Here is a 15,394-nt window from a genome sequence, read left to right as displayed (position 1 = left end):
TTTTTTTTGAAAACATCACTCAGCTGCACAAAGGGGAGTGGACCTTGGGGGTGATGGTGGAGGCCAGGGCAGACCCAAGGGGACAGATGCTGGTGGCCTGAACCAGTGTGGTGAGGCAAAGGCGGTGAGAAGTTGGGATCCTGAATGAACTTTGAAGACAGAGCCAGTCTAATATGCTGATGGACTGGATGTGAGAAAGAGAGCAAAAAGTCAAGGGTGATTTCAGTGCTTTTGGCCATAACAACTCAAGGAAAAGACTTGCAGTTAATGAAACGGAATGGATTTTGCAGAGTGAACTATGAGTTAATGTATAAAAAACTATGAGTTTCAGAGGGATGATGGGTCTAAATTTGTAGTAAATTTAAATTAGGTTTTTAAAAGTCTACTCTAGTTATAAGAAATTAGGCTATCACCCAGCCCCAACCATCCTAACTTACATTTCTCCCTCCTTTCTTGGTAAGAGAACTCTGATTCTGAAAGGAGTGTTAATGTGTCCGGCCCCCTAGGATAAACTGTGATTGGCTAAGCCGTCTATGATCACCCCGCTTCCCAGTTTCCCTGCCTTCTTTGCAGTTAGGTTGTGGTTCCTCTAGTTCTGGGTAAAGAAAGTTAAGTGCTTTATTTAAGTTTGCTTAAGGGGTTGCCAGGAAAACTTCAGTATCTGTTATTAAAGGAGAAAAACCCAGCTGCTACAGATTCTTCTCTCTCGTGTGAATCTAAAGGTGTGGTGTCCACCGGTGACCAGACTGCAAAATGTATGAGGGTGAATGGACACATGCTAAGTATGGAGCGGCAGGAGCAGCAGAGACATTAGGGGTCTGAGCACTAATGACCTGAATCAACACTGATAATCTGGAGTTTTTTTAGTGAAAACATAAACTCCCATTTGTTTAAGCCACTGTAAATCAACTTTTCTATCACCTTCAGTTAAACGCATTTTTAATAGGGCAGTGCTATATTTTTAGGTAGCACTTAAATAAAAAATAACAGTTTTATTGAGATTAAATTCACATATCATGAAATTCACCCTTTCAAGTATTCAACTGAGTGGTTTTTAATATATTCACAGATCCATGCCATCAGCCCCGGTAACTGTAGAATGTTTCCTTCACATAATAGAGAAACTCTATACCCATTAGCATTCATTCCCAAACTCCTGCCTTCTTGTCCAGTCCCTGGCAACCACTAATCTACTTTCAGTGTCTACAGATTTACCTATTCTGGTCATTTAACATAAATGGTATCATAAAACACGTGGCCTTTTGTGTCTTCCTTCTTTCACTTAGCATGATATTTCAGGGTCCATCCATGTTGTAGCCTGCATCAGTACTTCAATCCTTTTTATGGTCAAACACTATTCCATTGTCTGAATATACTGCACATGGGAGAGCAAATAAGATCTGTGACTTACTGACGTCAAGGGCTATAGGTTCTACCACTCATGTTCAAACAGGAGAAAGTTAATAAGAATTATTTTGAAAATCTTTATTTAACGGAGTAACTATTAACATTAGCATGTCACGTACCTGTAAAAAGATGCCAAAGAAAACTAATAAACCAAGCATGCTTAGCTTAAGGTAATATTTTATTGGTAGAACTCAATTACAAATGTGTGCTAAAACAGTACACATTTTTGCACCAGGGAAGTACCTTTAGTAAGTTAGAACTACAGTGTGAACGATGATTATTACCCTTTGTTGTTGATTCCACATTTAGTCAGTCATTATTGACAGCAAATAAAGTCCCCCAAAGCTGATTCTGAATATTTCGGTTAGAATTTTGGAAGTAAAGGTTAACTTGCCTCAAGTTCCTTGACAAGTCTGTTAGCCAGTTCGATAGTTTTGTTGGTTTGGTTCACCTCTTCTTGACACTGGACTTTCTTGGCTATTGCTTTTTCAAATGAAGCTGTGAGTCTACTCAGATTTCGATCCAAATCCTAAAAAAAAGACTCATTGTTAACTTTTGAGCCATTTTTAGATAAAATGCAAGCATTACAATCATTTTAAAACACCTATTACCTTAAGGCAAATGAAACAAATCTTTTTCCCTTCTTCGACCTTTGCCCCTTGAGCACACATACGTTAGGTAAGAAATGCATCAGGGCCACCATGCAGTCTTCTTGCCTTCTTCTAGCACTGGGCACAGTGCAGACAGTGACCCAGGCGCGTGGATGTGCCCTGCTGACTCAAACACACCCTGGGTGCCCTGTTCCTTCTCCCGTGCCTAAGCCTTATCCTCCATCTTTATTAGTGATGAGGGGCATCTTTTGATTCTCCACCTATTGACTCTCTTTCCACTTCTCAGTGGTCTATAACTCAGGCAATGAAGAGGGGTGATCATGACTGAGCCCCTTTAGACCTCAGCAACCTGGCCCAGCTTGGCTGACCAGATTTTCTCTTCTGGAAACTTGGGATTGAAACCGAGAGGTATGTCATTGTCTTAAGCATCAAAAGACCTGGGAAGTTGCATACATTTTGGAGGGCTTCATTTAGAGAGGGACCGTCTTTCACCAGGGGCATGGGAAACAGGGGAAACCATTCCAGAGAAAGAGAAAAAAATGAAAAGGTAGCAAGGTGAGAAGTCACACAGCACTAAACACGTTCACGGCAGCTTCCTATTTCCTGGATCTTGTTCCTCCTGAGACCTAGTCACACACTTTTTCCCCCCAAGGTTCCATGAATCATCCTGGCTTAAGGTTTTCTAAGTGTGTTTCTACTACTTATAGCCAAAAAGGCCTTTCCTAAGGTATCAAATACTTGGGAGACTCCTTACTATAGTATCTTGCTACCTGCAAGTTCTAGCAACCCTAAGTAAGATTTATAACATTGCTTTTGTAAATACATGCAAAATTCCAAGAGACATTAATAAGCAAACCTGTAGAACATACCCTATATAATTTAGAGACTGCCAATATTCATCAATGACCCAATTATTACATGAAACTTATATCATTAACGTAGTACCTCTTAAAAGATACACGTCATATTTAAGACTAACATGCAAAACAAGGTCAAATTTATGAGAAATGGAGGAGATATTATACATTATTGGTTAGAAATCAGATTCAAATAATATCTAGAGGTCTATTTTATGTTATTAAAAGTATTTGTGCTTTATAAAACACAGAAGCTCATGGAAACTCTGGTATCAGACACCCAAGTTTGTATTTGGGCTCTACTATCAGCTAAGCAGCCTCAAGGTGAGCTGTTTACTTAAGCTCTCTCTGCCTCAGTTTCATCATCTGAAAAATGGAAACAACCTAATGTCACCCAATTTGCAGCGTTGACCTAAATATACATAGACGTAAGGTATAAACTAACATACCAGTTCCTTTCAAAAAGCTGGGAAGGGGAGCTGGGTATTAGGAGACCACAAGCTCTTGCACTTGTTTCTCTGCCTCTCGTGAAGAGGAGCTGACAGCTCTTGTTATGGACTATCTTCCGCAAGATACTTGCATAGCAAAGAGGCTGGGAAATAGAGACCATTGTTTCTCTCAGGGCAGAAGGTAGATTTGTTTCCTGACTAGAATACTGAAGATATGTTTCCCTCTGGGGCAAAGGCTGGGCAGGTTTACTTGCAACCCTCCTTAGATGGGGCATTTCCTAAGCTTGTGATTTCTCAGCTGTGACACATACCCACTGTGAGCAGCCTCAGCTGGTCCACTGTGTGTCATTCCCATGGGAAATGGGGGACGAGGGAGCTGAGGCACACGTGAGGCTCGCTGAGCTGTGGGTAACAAAGCCTTTTGCTCTCTGACCTGCGTGTCCTGTGCCTCATGCGGTCTTCCACAACTATGAAACTGTGGTGGGGGCTTCCCTGGTGGTGCTGTGGTTAAGAATCCGCCTGCCAATGCAGGGGACATGGGTTTGAGCCCTGCTCCAGGAAGATCCCATATGCCACGGAGCAACTAAGCCCATGCACCACAACTACTGAGCCTGTGAGCCACAACTATTGAACCCACGTGCCACAACTACTGAAGCCCATGTGCCTAGAGCCCATGCTCTGCAACGAGAGAAGCCACAGCAATGAGAAGCCCAAGCACCACAACGAAGACCCAATACAGCCAATAAATAAATAAAGAAAAAGTTTTAAAAAGAAAAGAAAAGAAAAGAAACTGTGGCAGGTAACCTGACGGCCTGCGAGTAGGGTAAAATCTTGGTCCCTTCACAGTTCCTGACAGGCTCTGGCATTTCAGGTTTTAGAAGTAAATGGAGTGAGGAAGGAAGGACTTAGCCCGAAGACCCAGCCCACCAGACACCCTAAAACTTAAGTGTGCACCAGAACCACCTGGAGGGTTTGATCAAACCCAGATAGATTCCTGGGCTCACCACCAGAGTCCTTCATTCAGTGGGTCTAAGGTGGGTTTGAGAGTCTATATTTCTAACAAGTTCCTAGGTGACACTGATGCTGCTGCTGGTTGAGAGAATACACTTTGAGAAGCACTGCCCTAAAGAGACTGAATTTGGACTTTTTCATGGCCTTTCTTCCCCTCCAGATCAGCAGTTTTTTTTTTTGTTTGTTTGTTTGTTTTTACTCAACCTTCAATGTAAGGTCATCTTTCAGTCTGAAACTAGAGCTAAAGACTTGAAAGAACAAATAGAGAGAGACTGATACTGGTTAATGAACAAATTTCCATCACAGCATAAATGCTGATAGATACATCCCTGGTTTTCTAGGTAAGAAGGCAGTAGGAAACTTAGGATGAGGAGGAGGGAAAGCCCATGAGGGAGGAGAAAAAAGAGGCTAAAGGAGATGAAAACAAAGCCAGCAAAAATCATTTAACCTGGGCTCAAATCTTGACTGTGTACCAACAGACAGAAACTATGCAGAGTTTGTCTTTAACTTTGGCATGGCCAGTCTTCATAGAGAAGTTTTTTTTTTTTTACTTCGGGGTGCAGTGTATTTCCTACAAAGGACATTCTCCTACACAACCACAATATAACCATCAAAACCAGGACATGAACACTGACACATTACTACCATCTAACTGAATGTTGGTGGGAACTGCAGCCAGAGATTCTGTTGCATTCATAACTACTCAGAGTAGTTATGAATTCTTGGTAGGGGGATAGAAGGGACCAACTTCCATAAAGACATTGCAATTGTTACTCTGCTTTCTTTTCTCTGTGTCTGCAAACTTAGTTTTGCAGCTTACTGATATATGAACCTCTGCTTCTACTATGGGTCTCTGAAAACAGCTGAGGTGACCAGTTCTTTTCAGCTCATTGCAGGCTGTGTCCAAAAGATGACTAGTTTCACAACCACAGAAAGTCTTAACTTTAGAATCACACATGAGCATTCTTACTACTTTTTCATGAATATTAACTTGCTTCTAATATTTACATAAAGCCAATAATAATAGATGACAACATTTTTCTAGAGGTTTTAGTCAAGTTGACAGTGAGAGCTTTGACCAATGAATGAAGCTAAATTTAATAAAAATTAATACATTTTTTCCTAAATTTGTCTAAATCAAATGTTGTTGTTGTTGACAGAGTGATCCCAGACATAACCAGGCCAAGTTCAAGTCCTGTTCTATAAGAAGCTGGGCTTGGCTGCCAGGCCACTGTGAGCATCAGAGTCCAGGTGCAGTGATCACTGAGTTCACCTGCTTAGAGACCCATGGCAGGATTTGCTCCAAGATGGGAGCATCCTCCTTCAGGTCTGCCCTCAGCTCCCACTGCTTCTTATTCTTCCCACTCCCACTGGACAATCTCTCTGTGCACATGATTTTCACACCAACGACTCCCAAATCAACATTCCTGAGCCAGGCTTCTCTTTCAAACACTAGCTCTGACCCCTAAACACCTTCACATGGGTTTTCTACACAAAGAGAGTGGGAATGAAGCAACATTTATGAAGCATCGACTGTGTACAGCACACTGAATAGCATCTCAATATACCAGATTTTATAGGTTGAAAGCAACAGAAACCATCTGCAGCTAATTTAAGTGGATAGGAATTTCCTAAATACGGGGGAGCTCTTCCAAGGAAGGGAAAGGCAGAGAACCGCACATGGGCTCCTCCCAGGAGCTCCAGAGAGACTTAGGAGCAGCGACGACTTGAAAGTTTCGTCTGAACACTGTCTCTACAAGGCATGAACTCTGTTTTCAGTCTTATCCTTTGGCTAATGATTCAAATTCTAGAGACGTGGGGCTGGGGGGTGGGGGCATCAAACTGGCAAAGCTTGGATCACATATCTAGTCTTTAGCTAGGACAGGAGAAGGAACCCCTGGTCAAAGTCCTACCTGACTGTATCCAACAAGGAAGTATAATTCCCCAAAGATAAACCAGGCTGTTATCACCCAAAGAAGGTAGAATGGATGCTGGGTAGCCAAGAATCACAAATGCCCACCTTGAGAGTTAGCTTCAATTATTACTATGTTATAGTTAAGAAACTGAAGCTCTGAGGAGTTCCCTAAGTTGCCAGGGCTGCACAGCCTTATCACTCTGACTGCACTACTCCATACTACCCTGTCGGGCACCTCCAATTCATCATCTCTATTCTGTATGCTTCCGCCTTCCTCTCTATCCCAACAGCAGCCTTGAATCTATCTCGCCGTCTCCATCGTGGTTGCTCCTGCCTTAGCTGAGGCCCTAATAGGACCCACTGCAGTGCTTCTAACTTGTCTTTCTGCAGCTAGACTCCGCTACCTCCAGCTCCCATTCAGTTGATGAAAAATGAGTCATTAACCTACTAAAATCGTTCAAATGCCCAATACCACAGGTCAGATAAAATTAAATTCTGCAGCACGAAAGGCAGAGAAGGCTTTTGCTCACCTTTTGCAAGTTCATCTTTCATTACTTCCTGCTATTCCTAACCTTCTCCTAAACACCCATCTTAGGGCTCTGGCCTACTAGGACTCTTCAAGTCTACCAACTGCTTCTTCCCTCTTTTCGTCATTCTTTACCAGGAATACCTTTCCTGACCTAGATATCCTGGTGACTCAAAAGTAATTTTTGCAGCTCATGTCAAGTACACCTTCATTATAAAACTTTCTCTAATTTCTCTGGGCTCTTTTTTGGCACTCCTATTGCATTTTAGATATAGTTACATATATGCTTATAACACTGGACTACAATGACTGGTTATGTATTTGTAAAAATAGTTGTGATAATATTCAGTGTTTTCTAAGCACTTACTATATGCCAGGCACCATGCTAAATTTTCAGTATGAACTATTCTCATTTAATCCTCACAATCCTACCTAAGAAGTAGATGCTACTGTAATACTTATTTCACAGATGAGAAAAAAGAGGCCCAGAGAGGTTAACTTGTGCAGGGCAAAACAGTAAATAGTGGAGCCTGGATATAAACCCAGGCACTTTGGTTCCAGAATCCTTGCTTTTAATCACTGTGGGCTACCCTCCTTCCACTACCAGACCATGAAGTGCAGAAACCACCGAAGTTCCCGTTTTTCCGGCTCAGTGTCCAGCATATAGCAGATAAGGAGTATGTACTGAAAGAAAATATAAATGAATACGTTCATGAAAGGTTCAATTCCTTCCTGTTTGGTAGGTCTCAGAGGTGGCCCTGTCTGTAAGTGGGATCTTAAGAGGGGCAAGGGGTTCCATGCCTTGAGAACTTCTTCATTGCTGGAGTCTGCACTTACCGCCAGCTTTTTCCTGATAGCCTCTAGTTTTTCAGTAGCTGCTGCCAATTCTAAGTTTGCTTGGGCTAAAGCTTGCCGTTTGGGCTCCACATCACAGTAGACCTGAAAAGCCACTCGGGGGTTATTTCACGAGGTACTAAAGATGCGAAGACAAGAAATCATTCAGTCTTACATCTGCTGGAAGCTTTACAAATAAAATCTCTAATTCACCTAGAAATTTGGTGTTTATTCTTAGCCATGGGACTACCTAATGGCAGAACAAAAATTCACACAGCCTTCCAGTTCCTCTCTGCTTGTCTATTGTTTATTCACGTATTCTGGACATTAGAGTTACAAGCACTTGCATAAAATGCTATACAGATTAAATGCCATTAAGATACTAAAATTGGTTTTTCATAAAATTTGGAGATCATCCTGATATCACCAGAAATAAACTAGAGTTGAAAGTGGGATCAGGTCTAGCCTTTAAGGCAGAGAAGCTGTGTGGAGAAATTCTCTGAACCCAGAAAGGAACATGGGAGATGTCCTCACACAGTATTAACCACATTTTCACTTTCTTTTCTAAGTTCCTGGCCATCTTGTGTTATTTGAATGGGTGGTTTGAGCACTTGAGTGGATCAATTATTTTCCTGCTGGGAAGAGAGAAAGGAAATTAAATTTTACTTCCTATTTTATAGCAAAATAACAGAGCACAGCCACAGTCTAGCTCTGGGCTTGTCTTTTCACCTAGGCTGTGAGGCCAACACAGTGGTCATGTGTGTCATTATGGAGAGAGGTCGCCCATCAGATGTGATCTGTCTGCGCTCTTGCCCGATATAGGCTTCCACTAAAGAGAGAGAGAAAGAGGCTGACAGGGTCCTATTCCTGTGGGCCCCCAGTGTAAAGGACATAACCCAGTCTTCTGAAAATCATTCTGGGAATGACACTGGCATTTCCTCAGCAATTCCATCTTTGAATATAACACACAACCTTCCAAGACAAAAATGAGACAGTTCTTCCCAGTGGTGGGCCACACACTGTTTCCTTTTTATATCCAGTTCTTTGCAAAGTGCTCGGGACACAGCTGACAAACAAGTATTTGATAAATAAATGACTGATTAAAATGATCATCTATCTCTATATTGCCCCAAAGTACAAACCTTAGATAAGACCATATACTGTCAAAAATGCATGTCATTAAACTACTAAAGCCCCCAAGGTGTTATTTCCTCATCTCATTAAGTCTACCATAGCTAGTGTAAATTTCTGCTTTGAGAGCAGGGATGAAGTTTAATTAAACATGAATTCAGACTTGCAGTTGTTTCAAGTCAACAACTGAAATATTTTAATGTAAATAAATATAATTAATATACCCAACATGCTTTTATCTAATCAAATCAAATTAATTGCTGCTCTTTGATCTAAAGAAGCTACTCACTCTACCCTGAAAAAAAGTTTTCAACATTTCAAATATCCTCTTGTATAGAATTCTGTTTAATCTGACGCTTTCATGTCTCATTCTTAGAACTTTATTTCATTCAGATAATTAAATATCAAATTATTTTACATTTTTTGCCAGCCTAGAAATTAATATATGTATGGCTGTTCCTGAATAAAACCCATAAACCATCTGATCATGACTGATACCTCATAGAACTTAATAATGTTGATGACCCAGGCGCAGAGACCAGCTGCTGCAAAAGATTTGGTCCGAATCAGGTTTGGGTTGAACTCTGGGTCTTTCAAATACTGTTCATTCACCACTTTTAGACAGTTCTCTGGAATGTGCTCTTTGTCATAGTTAATTAACGCTTGCAAAAAATCATCCACCTGTAAAGCAAAAAGACTTATTGCAATGAGCCATTTGGGCTGCAGAGAAAATTCCAAGATCAAAAGTTAAAATCAGCTTTTAGAACTCACATTACAAAGGCAAAATTGGCAAGCTGCATTTATCCCACTGTTTGACTTTTTCAGTCTTTATAGTATAAAGTTAGAATTAGCAATGGACACTTTTAAAACCCCTTCTATCCCACGGTAAAATATTCAGTCCCTGCACAGGAGGCATTCACATTTTGAAGAAAAGAAAGGCAGAAAAGAAAAGAAAAACACATACCCCAAAGCCCCTGTGCTTCACCTTCTTCTACATTAGTAACATTTTTCCAGCATAAGAAATCCATGTAATTTTCTTCCTCCTACACTTAACTGCTTTCATAATTTTGAAAATAATTAGCAACCTTCCAACTGCTACTGGTGCTGACTTAGGTGTGCTACAGCCCCACGCTAATCTCCAACTTGGCAAACAAAAACTCTAAATCTAGAGGACATACCACAGATTACACTCAGCAAATATAAAGATGATTTCTTTTTTTTTTTTAACAGTTGGGAATTTTATAGCTTTCCTCTTTCTCCTCAAATTGTATATTTTTAAAAACAGTTTTATTGAAGTATAGTTGATTTACAATGTTGTGTTAATTTCTGCTGTACAGCACAGTGATTCAGTTATACATATGTATACATCCTTTTCATATTCTTTTCCACTATGGTTTATCACAGGATATTTAATATAGTTCTCTGTGTTATACAGTAGGACCTTGTTGTCTATCCATTCTACACGTATATATAATAAGTTTGCATATGGTAATCCCAAATTCCCAGTCCATCCCTCTCCCACCCACCTCCGCTGTCAAGTATAACCACAGAACTGAAGAGAGAAATTGTTGAGATTTTCATATTGTCAGGCTGTCTGATACCTTTCCCATGAAGACTTTAGCTGCTTTCCAACTCCGGTCTTTTGGCACTCTGCCCCGAGGAGCCAGAAGGACCATTACAGCCGCAGTAACATTGGTAACCGCATTTGGAGGGTTGGGAAAGGCTTTCAGCTCAGTGAGATTGACCTGAAGAAAATCACACACACACACTCTTAAGACCAGCTGTTAGGTCATCGAGCTGATCTTCACTGGCTGATCTTTTCCACCCTCTCCTTCTCCTCTTCCACCAGTCTCAGTTTGGCAGTTTTTGCCACCTACCCAGGGATCCCACCGTGGGACCCCAGGAGGTTCAGTTCTTGCTGGGCACTTTTCTGATACTTTGGAAACATCACTGCCCTTTTTGCCTTGCAAGTAAATGTGTCTGCCTGACCTACCAGTACTGCAGCGCCTTGCACACTGAGTCCAGGGAATTTCATAAACATACAGGTTTTAGGTATTTATGGGTCTATCCCACGTATGTATTTTGTAATACATTTGCCTTTTAACTAGGCTCTCCCAGAAACACAGTCCCTTAGTTCAGAATCTCTTAGTTTTGGTTTTCTGATTTATACGAACAAAAAACATTTTCTAGTACACTATGATGACTCAACTAGGAAGATGCCCACATAGGCTGAACCTCCTTTCTGCACTCCTCCTTAACCTCCGCAGGTCAGAATCTTGATTTACTCAACAGATGGTATTAATGGGATAAATCACAAGTGTCGGGGCAAATACTTTGGAGCAAGAATTAGTATCTATAAGAAGTATATGTAGGTTCATGACATATGTTTTTTTTTAAAAAAGTATTTCCTATGAAATTTCCTGAGCTATATTGTGCATCGTTGCTTACATAACCTCATCAAACACTGTCCCTCATTCCTCTCCATTACCGTAAACTGCCTATTTATTTGATAAATGACTGCGAAGAACAGAAAAGGTGTGAAAATAAGAGCAAAGCAAAAACTTAAGATATGCTAATGCTAATTGAGAGCTGGGTAACCAAGATTCTCTCATCATTTGTATACATACTGAGCTTTATATGTAAGTGATATTAATTTATTTTGACTGAGTAAATAATAATATATTTAGAGGAAAAGTTGCCAATGTAAAGTACAAAGAAGAAAATAAGCATTCTAGTGCTCAGAAAGAGGAAAATACAAAATTCCATTACTCAGAGACAATCAGTTACTATTATCTTTTTTCCAGTTTTTTCCTATGCACAAGCATGTTTTTATCAAAAAAAAGTCACACTATACCCTACTGCATAATCTGCTTTATTCACTGAATAGACCATGAACATTTTCTCATGTTGCTAACTAGGATTCAACAATATCATTTTAATGGCAGTAGGATATTTGAATGTAGAATAATCAATCTTCTATCATGGTATATTTATGTTCTTTTACATTGTTCAGTTTTATGGTAATACTATAAGAAACATCCACGAAGATAATAATTCTTTGCTCACAGTCAAAATTATTTTCTTCAAAAGAATACTGAGAGAAACGAATCGAATATTTCTTTGAAGAGCAGTGGAAGTCTGGATCCTTTCCTCTTTGAAGTTGAATTTAAGATCCTCAGGCCTAGTAATGCCCTGGGATTCTCCCCTGAGGCCTAGCAGGACCCAAGGGCAAGCCCAGCTGCAGGCTCTTAAAGTAACACAGCCCATAATTCCATCTCTCCTTACACTACACTTCTGACCATCACAGATTATTTTCTCTTATGGGAATTCAAACGCTCAATGAGGTTTTGCTAATAACGTGAAGCCAGGAAAAACGGTGTGGGTCATACCTAGGTATCTTTGTTTCCAGCATGTTGTTCTTTTCCTGAGGGTCTCTCATTAAGAGTACCTTTTTATATCCAGAGGAAATAAAGAATCCCTCACCTGGTTCTTAAAGCAACACATAACAAGAACCACTGGCTTTGGGCCAAAACCAACTGCTAACAATAGAATTTCCTTTCATGAGAGTGTAAACTGCATGGTGTTGGAAATATTCTGAAGGAGACTGCTTGCTGGGGGGAGGCAGGACTGACTCCCCGGAGGGGAAGGGAAGGTCAACTATAATGACCATCTCAATGCTGACCTCAAATATTTGTTTCAACTGTACCATTTTATGGGACTTTCCTTTTTTCAAAACTCTTTGGTTGCATGAATTTCACTTTCAATTCAGTTATTCAAACTCTAATAACCTTCAAATATTATTTTGAGGAAACCCCGAGCCAAACAGTCATCCTTACCCTGTTGAGTGTATTGAGAGCAGCTGTCGCGGCCACCAGTGCAGGCTCAGCCTTCAGTAAGTCGGCCTCACACTCCCTCTGTTTCTGGGACACTTCAGTCTGAATGGCTGTCACCTAATCAGCAAGGAAAAACATACAAACCCGTGTGAACAAATTATCATCTCAGATAACTCTATTGAAATATGCAGGCTGCCTCAGAAGCACTGTTCAATAATTCATCTATATTTTGAACAGGTGAGGAATTTGTCATAAAGACTAATTTCCTTGTAGGCACAGTGTATATACAAAGCTTTGCATTCGCTCAAAACACATAATACAAATCTCAACACAAATGGATTCAAATATCAAAATGTTCCAAGAAGAGCTTTGACTATTTTAATTATAAGGTACCATTAATAATAAATTCAAGATTAAGCAATTCCTTTGTTTTCCCATTATCTTTTGCAGAGAGTCCTGGACAAGTGAAAATCCAAGCTGGATCACTAACCTAGACCACAGAATATTTTCACTAAAATTCTCTTAATTTTTGTCTACGTTACCTAATTACTTACATTTACATTACCTAAAAGCCATGTTGACTATTCAACATATGAATATGAAGCTTTTTTGGTTCCACTGGCTAGAAGATATTGTTCTATTCTGTGCATGCTTAACTACAGATAAAATTTTTATGAAGACTAATTCTTGGTTTCTCTAAGGACCTGGTAACAAACTACAGCTGCAACAACCTGGGTCTGTCTTTGGCAATGGGACCATGATGTTTGCTGTCCGCTCTACGGTTGAGGGTCCAGGGACACTATTCACATGCCAAAGAGGGTCCTGCATCAGCTTCCTGACATGAACACACATAACATGGACATAGGCAAGCCATGCTGGTAAACTTGAACCAAGCCAAAATGAGAACTTTTGGGGTTTTCATCCTCTTCCCTTTAGAACACCGATAGAACTTGAATGTCCAGGAAGAGTAAAATTTTTCTGCTCAGCAGAAATGAGTTTGAAAGCTGCGACACTAGGCACCAGGATCCAGTCACCATGGGGGATGGTTGCTGCAGTGATGCGGATTGTGAATGATCAAGTGTAAACAAAAGTGCGTGTCTTCAGATGTGTTCGGAATGAACAGGTTTAACTATCCCATAAAATTAAACACTGCTCACAACAAATTATGTTGTCTACCATAGCTGTATTAGCAGTAATTACCTTTCTCCTGATTAACCATTATTTTTGTATGTCGTGTACCTTTTATGAACATAATTGGTTTGGATAGATAGGTGATCTCCAGCCAGTACTTACGGCTACTGTTAACATCTGTAAGGAAACTCTGCATGGTTACTGAGAACGGCTCCAAAACCACAATCCTCAAAACTGCCAGGAATGGACCATGAAAACTCTAAGAACACTACATTTTCAATGCCAGAGAATACTGCTACAAACCAAACAGAGACTGTATTTGAGTGAGTTATTACATCAGGCTTGTTTATTTTCCTTAAGGATATAATAAATCTACATATTCTGTTTGTGACTATTTATAATAGCATCATTTTAAACTGGACTCAGGATCATTGTTTGTTAATACTTAGAAAAAACCTTAGAGAGTATTTTTCTAAATGCTATTTCTAAGAGACTGGGGTTGTAGACTCTTCTCCCTCTAAATCCTTTATAATTAATGGAGTATTATTTCTTTGGGTAATTTTGATAAACAGAGCAATCTAGAACATTTAATAACTAAAACCCCACAAATGCAAATGAAAAAAAAAATACTCTAGGTTGGTCAACTTATTTCTCATTCCCAATCCCTCTCACCCCAAGTGCAACTACACTAGAGTTGTGAAAATGCTTTGTATCTGAGTGACTTTGTAAGCCTGACTGTGCAATTTTCTCTGCATTCCCCGCCCACCCCCCGACCCTCCTAGGGACTGGTTCGTGAGGCCCAACCTGGAGAAGGTGGAAGAGCTACACAGATGGTTCAGAGTGTGTGCTTTCCCTCCACCATTGCCCGTTAAAGCAGATTTGGACACAGTCCCATTCTTGGGTACACCAGACTTTTTCTGCCCTCTGCTAGTCAAAAGCTCCTTGCAGATGGTTCATGAAATTCAGTGCTGATCACAACAAGAGGATAAAGTCACAATAACTGCTTGTTATGGGCTGAATTGTGTCCATTCAAACTTTTCAGGTTGAAGCCTTAACCCCAGGACCTCTGAATGGGATTGTATTTACAGAGAGGGCTTTAAAAGAGATGAATAAATTAAAACAAGTCTGTTAGGGTGGGGCCTATTCCCATCTGACTAGGCCCTATAAGTGGAGGAAGTCTGGTTACACATACAAGTTGGCAGGGGTGTGTGCACAGAGGAAAGGGCATGTGAGAACACAGAGAGAAGGCAGCTGTCCGCAAGCCCAGAGGAGAGAAGCCTCGCGAGAAATCAAACCTGCCAAACTTTGACCTTGGACTTTCATACTCCAGTACTCTGAGGAGATAAATTTCTGTTGTTTAAGGCTCCCAGTCTGTGATATTTTGTTATGGCAGCCCTAGCGAACAAATATATGGCTCTTATTTGCCTTCAGATTATAAGAAATTCCTGGTGGTCCTCCAAAATTCAGCCCCACCCATCTTTAGAAAAGAAACACATTAAAAAACTGAAGATCATTTGAAATCAGGGAAGATGTCCACCTTTTGAAGAGGTAATATGAGCTCTGCAATTTGGAAGGTACTTTCACTCATGAGGATTACTACTCAACAAAGAAAGCAGTTTTAAAGGGGTCAGAGGATTCTTAGAATTTGGAGCTGATAAGTGAAAGAGAGGGAAGATTTAATTTTAACAA

The 15,394-nt window shown here is 40.4% G+C and overlaps 1 protein-coding gene across 1 annotated transcript in view; it reads right to left on the bottom strand.

Annotated features, from left to right (window-relative positions):
• DNAH11 (dynein axonemal heavy chain 11) overlaps nucleotides 1–15,394 on the bottom strand; it is a 315,727-nt gene that overhangs the window by 86,796 nt on the left and 213,537 nt on the right. The window contains 5 exon segments of the mRNA XM_057731719.1: nucleotides 1,798–1,936; nucleotides 7,614–7,715; nucleotides 9,240–9,422; nucleotides 10,343–10,486; nucleotides 12,578–12,691. Of these exon segments, the coding sequence (XP_057587702.1) occupies nucleotides 1,798–1,936; nucleotides 7,614–7,715; nucleotides 9,240–9,422; nucleotides 10,343–10,486; nucleotides 12,578–12,691 (682 nt within the window).

This window comes from Hippopotamus amphibius, chromosome 4, assembly GCF_030028045.1.
Source record: "Hippopotamus amphibius kiboko isolate mHipAmp2 chromosome 4, mHipAmp2.hap2, whole genome shotgun sequence".
In the NCBI taxonomy this organism is placed as follows: Eukaryota; Metazoa; Chordata; class Mammalia; order Artiodactyla; family Hippopotamidae; genus Hippopotamus; species Hippopotamus amphibius.
The sequence above is the reverse complement of the archived record's forward strand: the minus strand, read 5'-3'. Positions and strand labels throughout refer to the sequence as shown.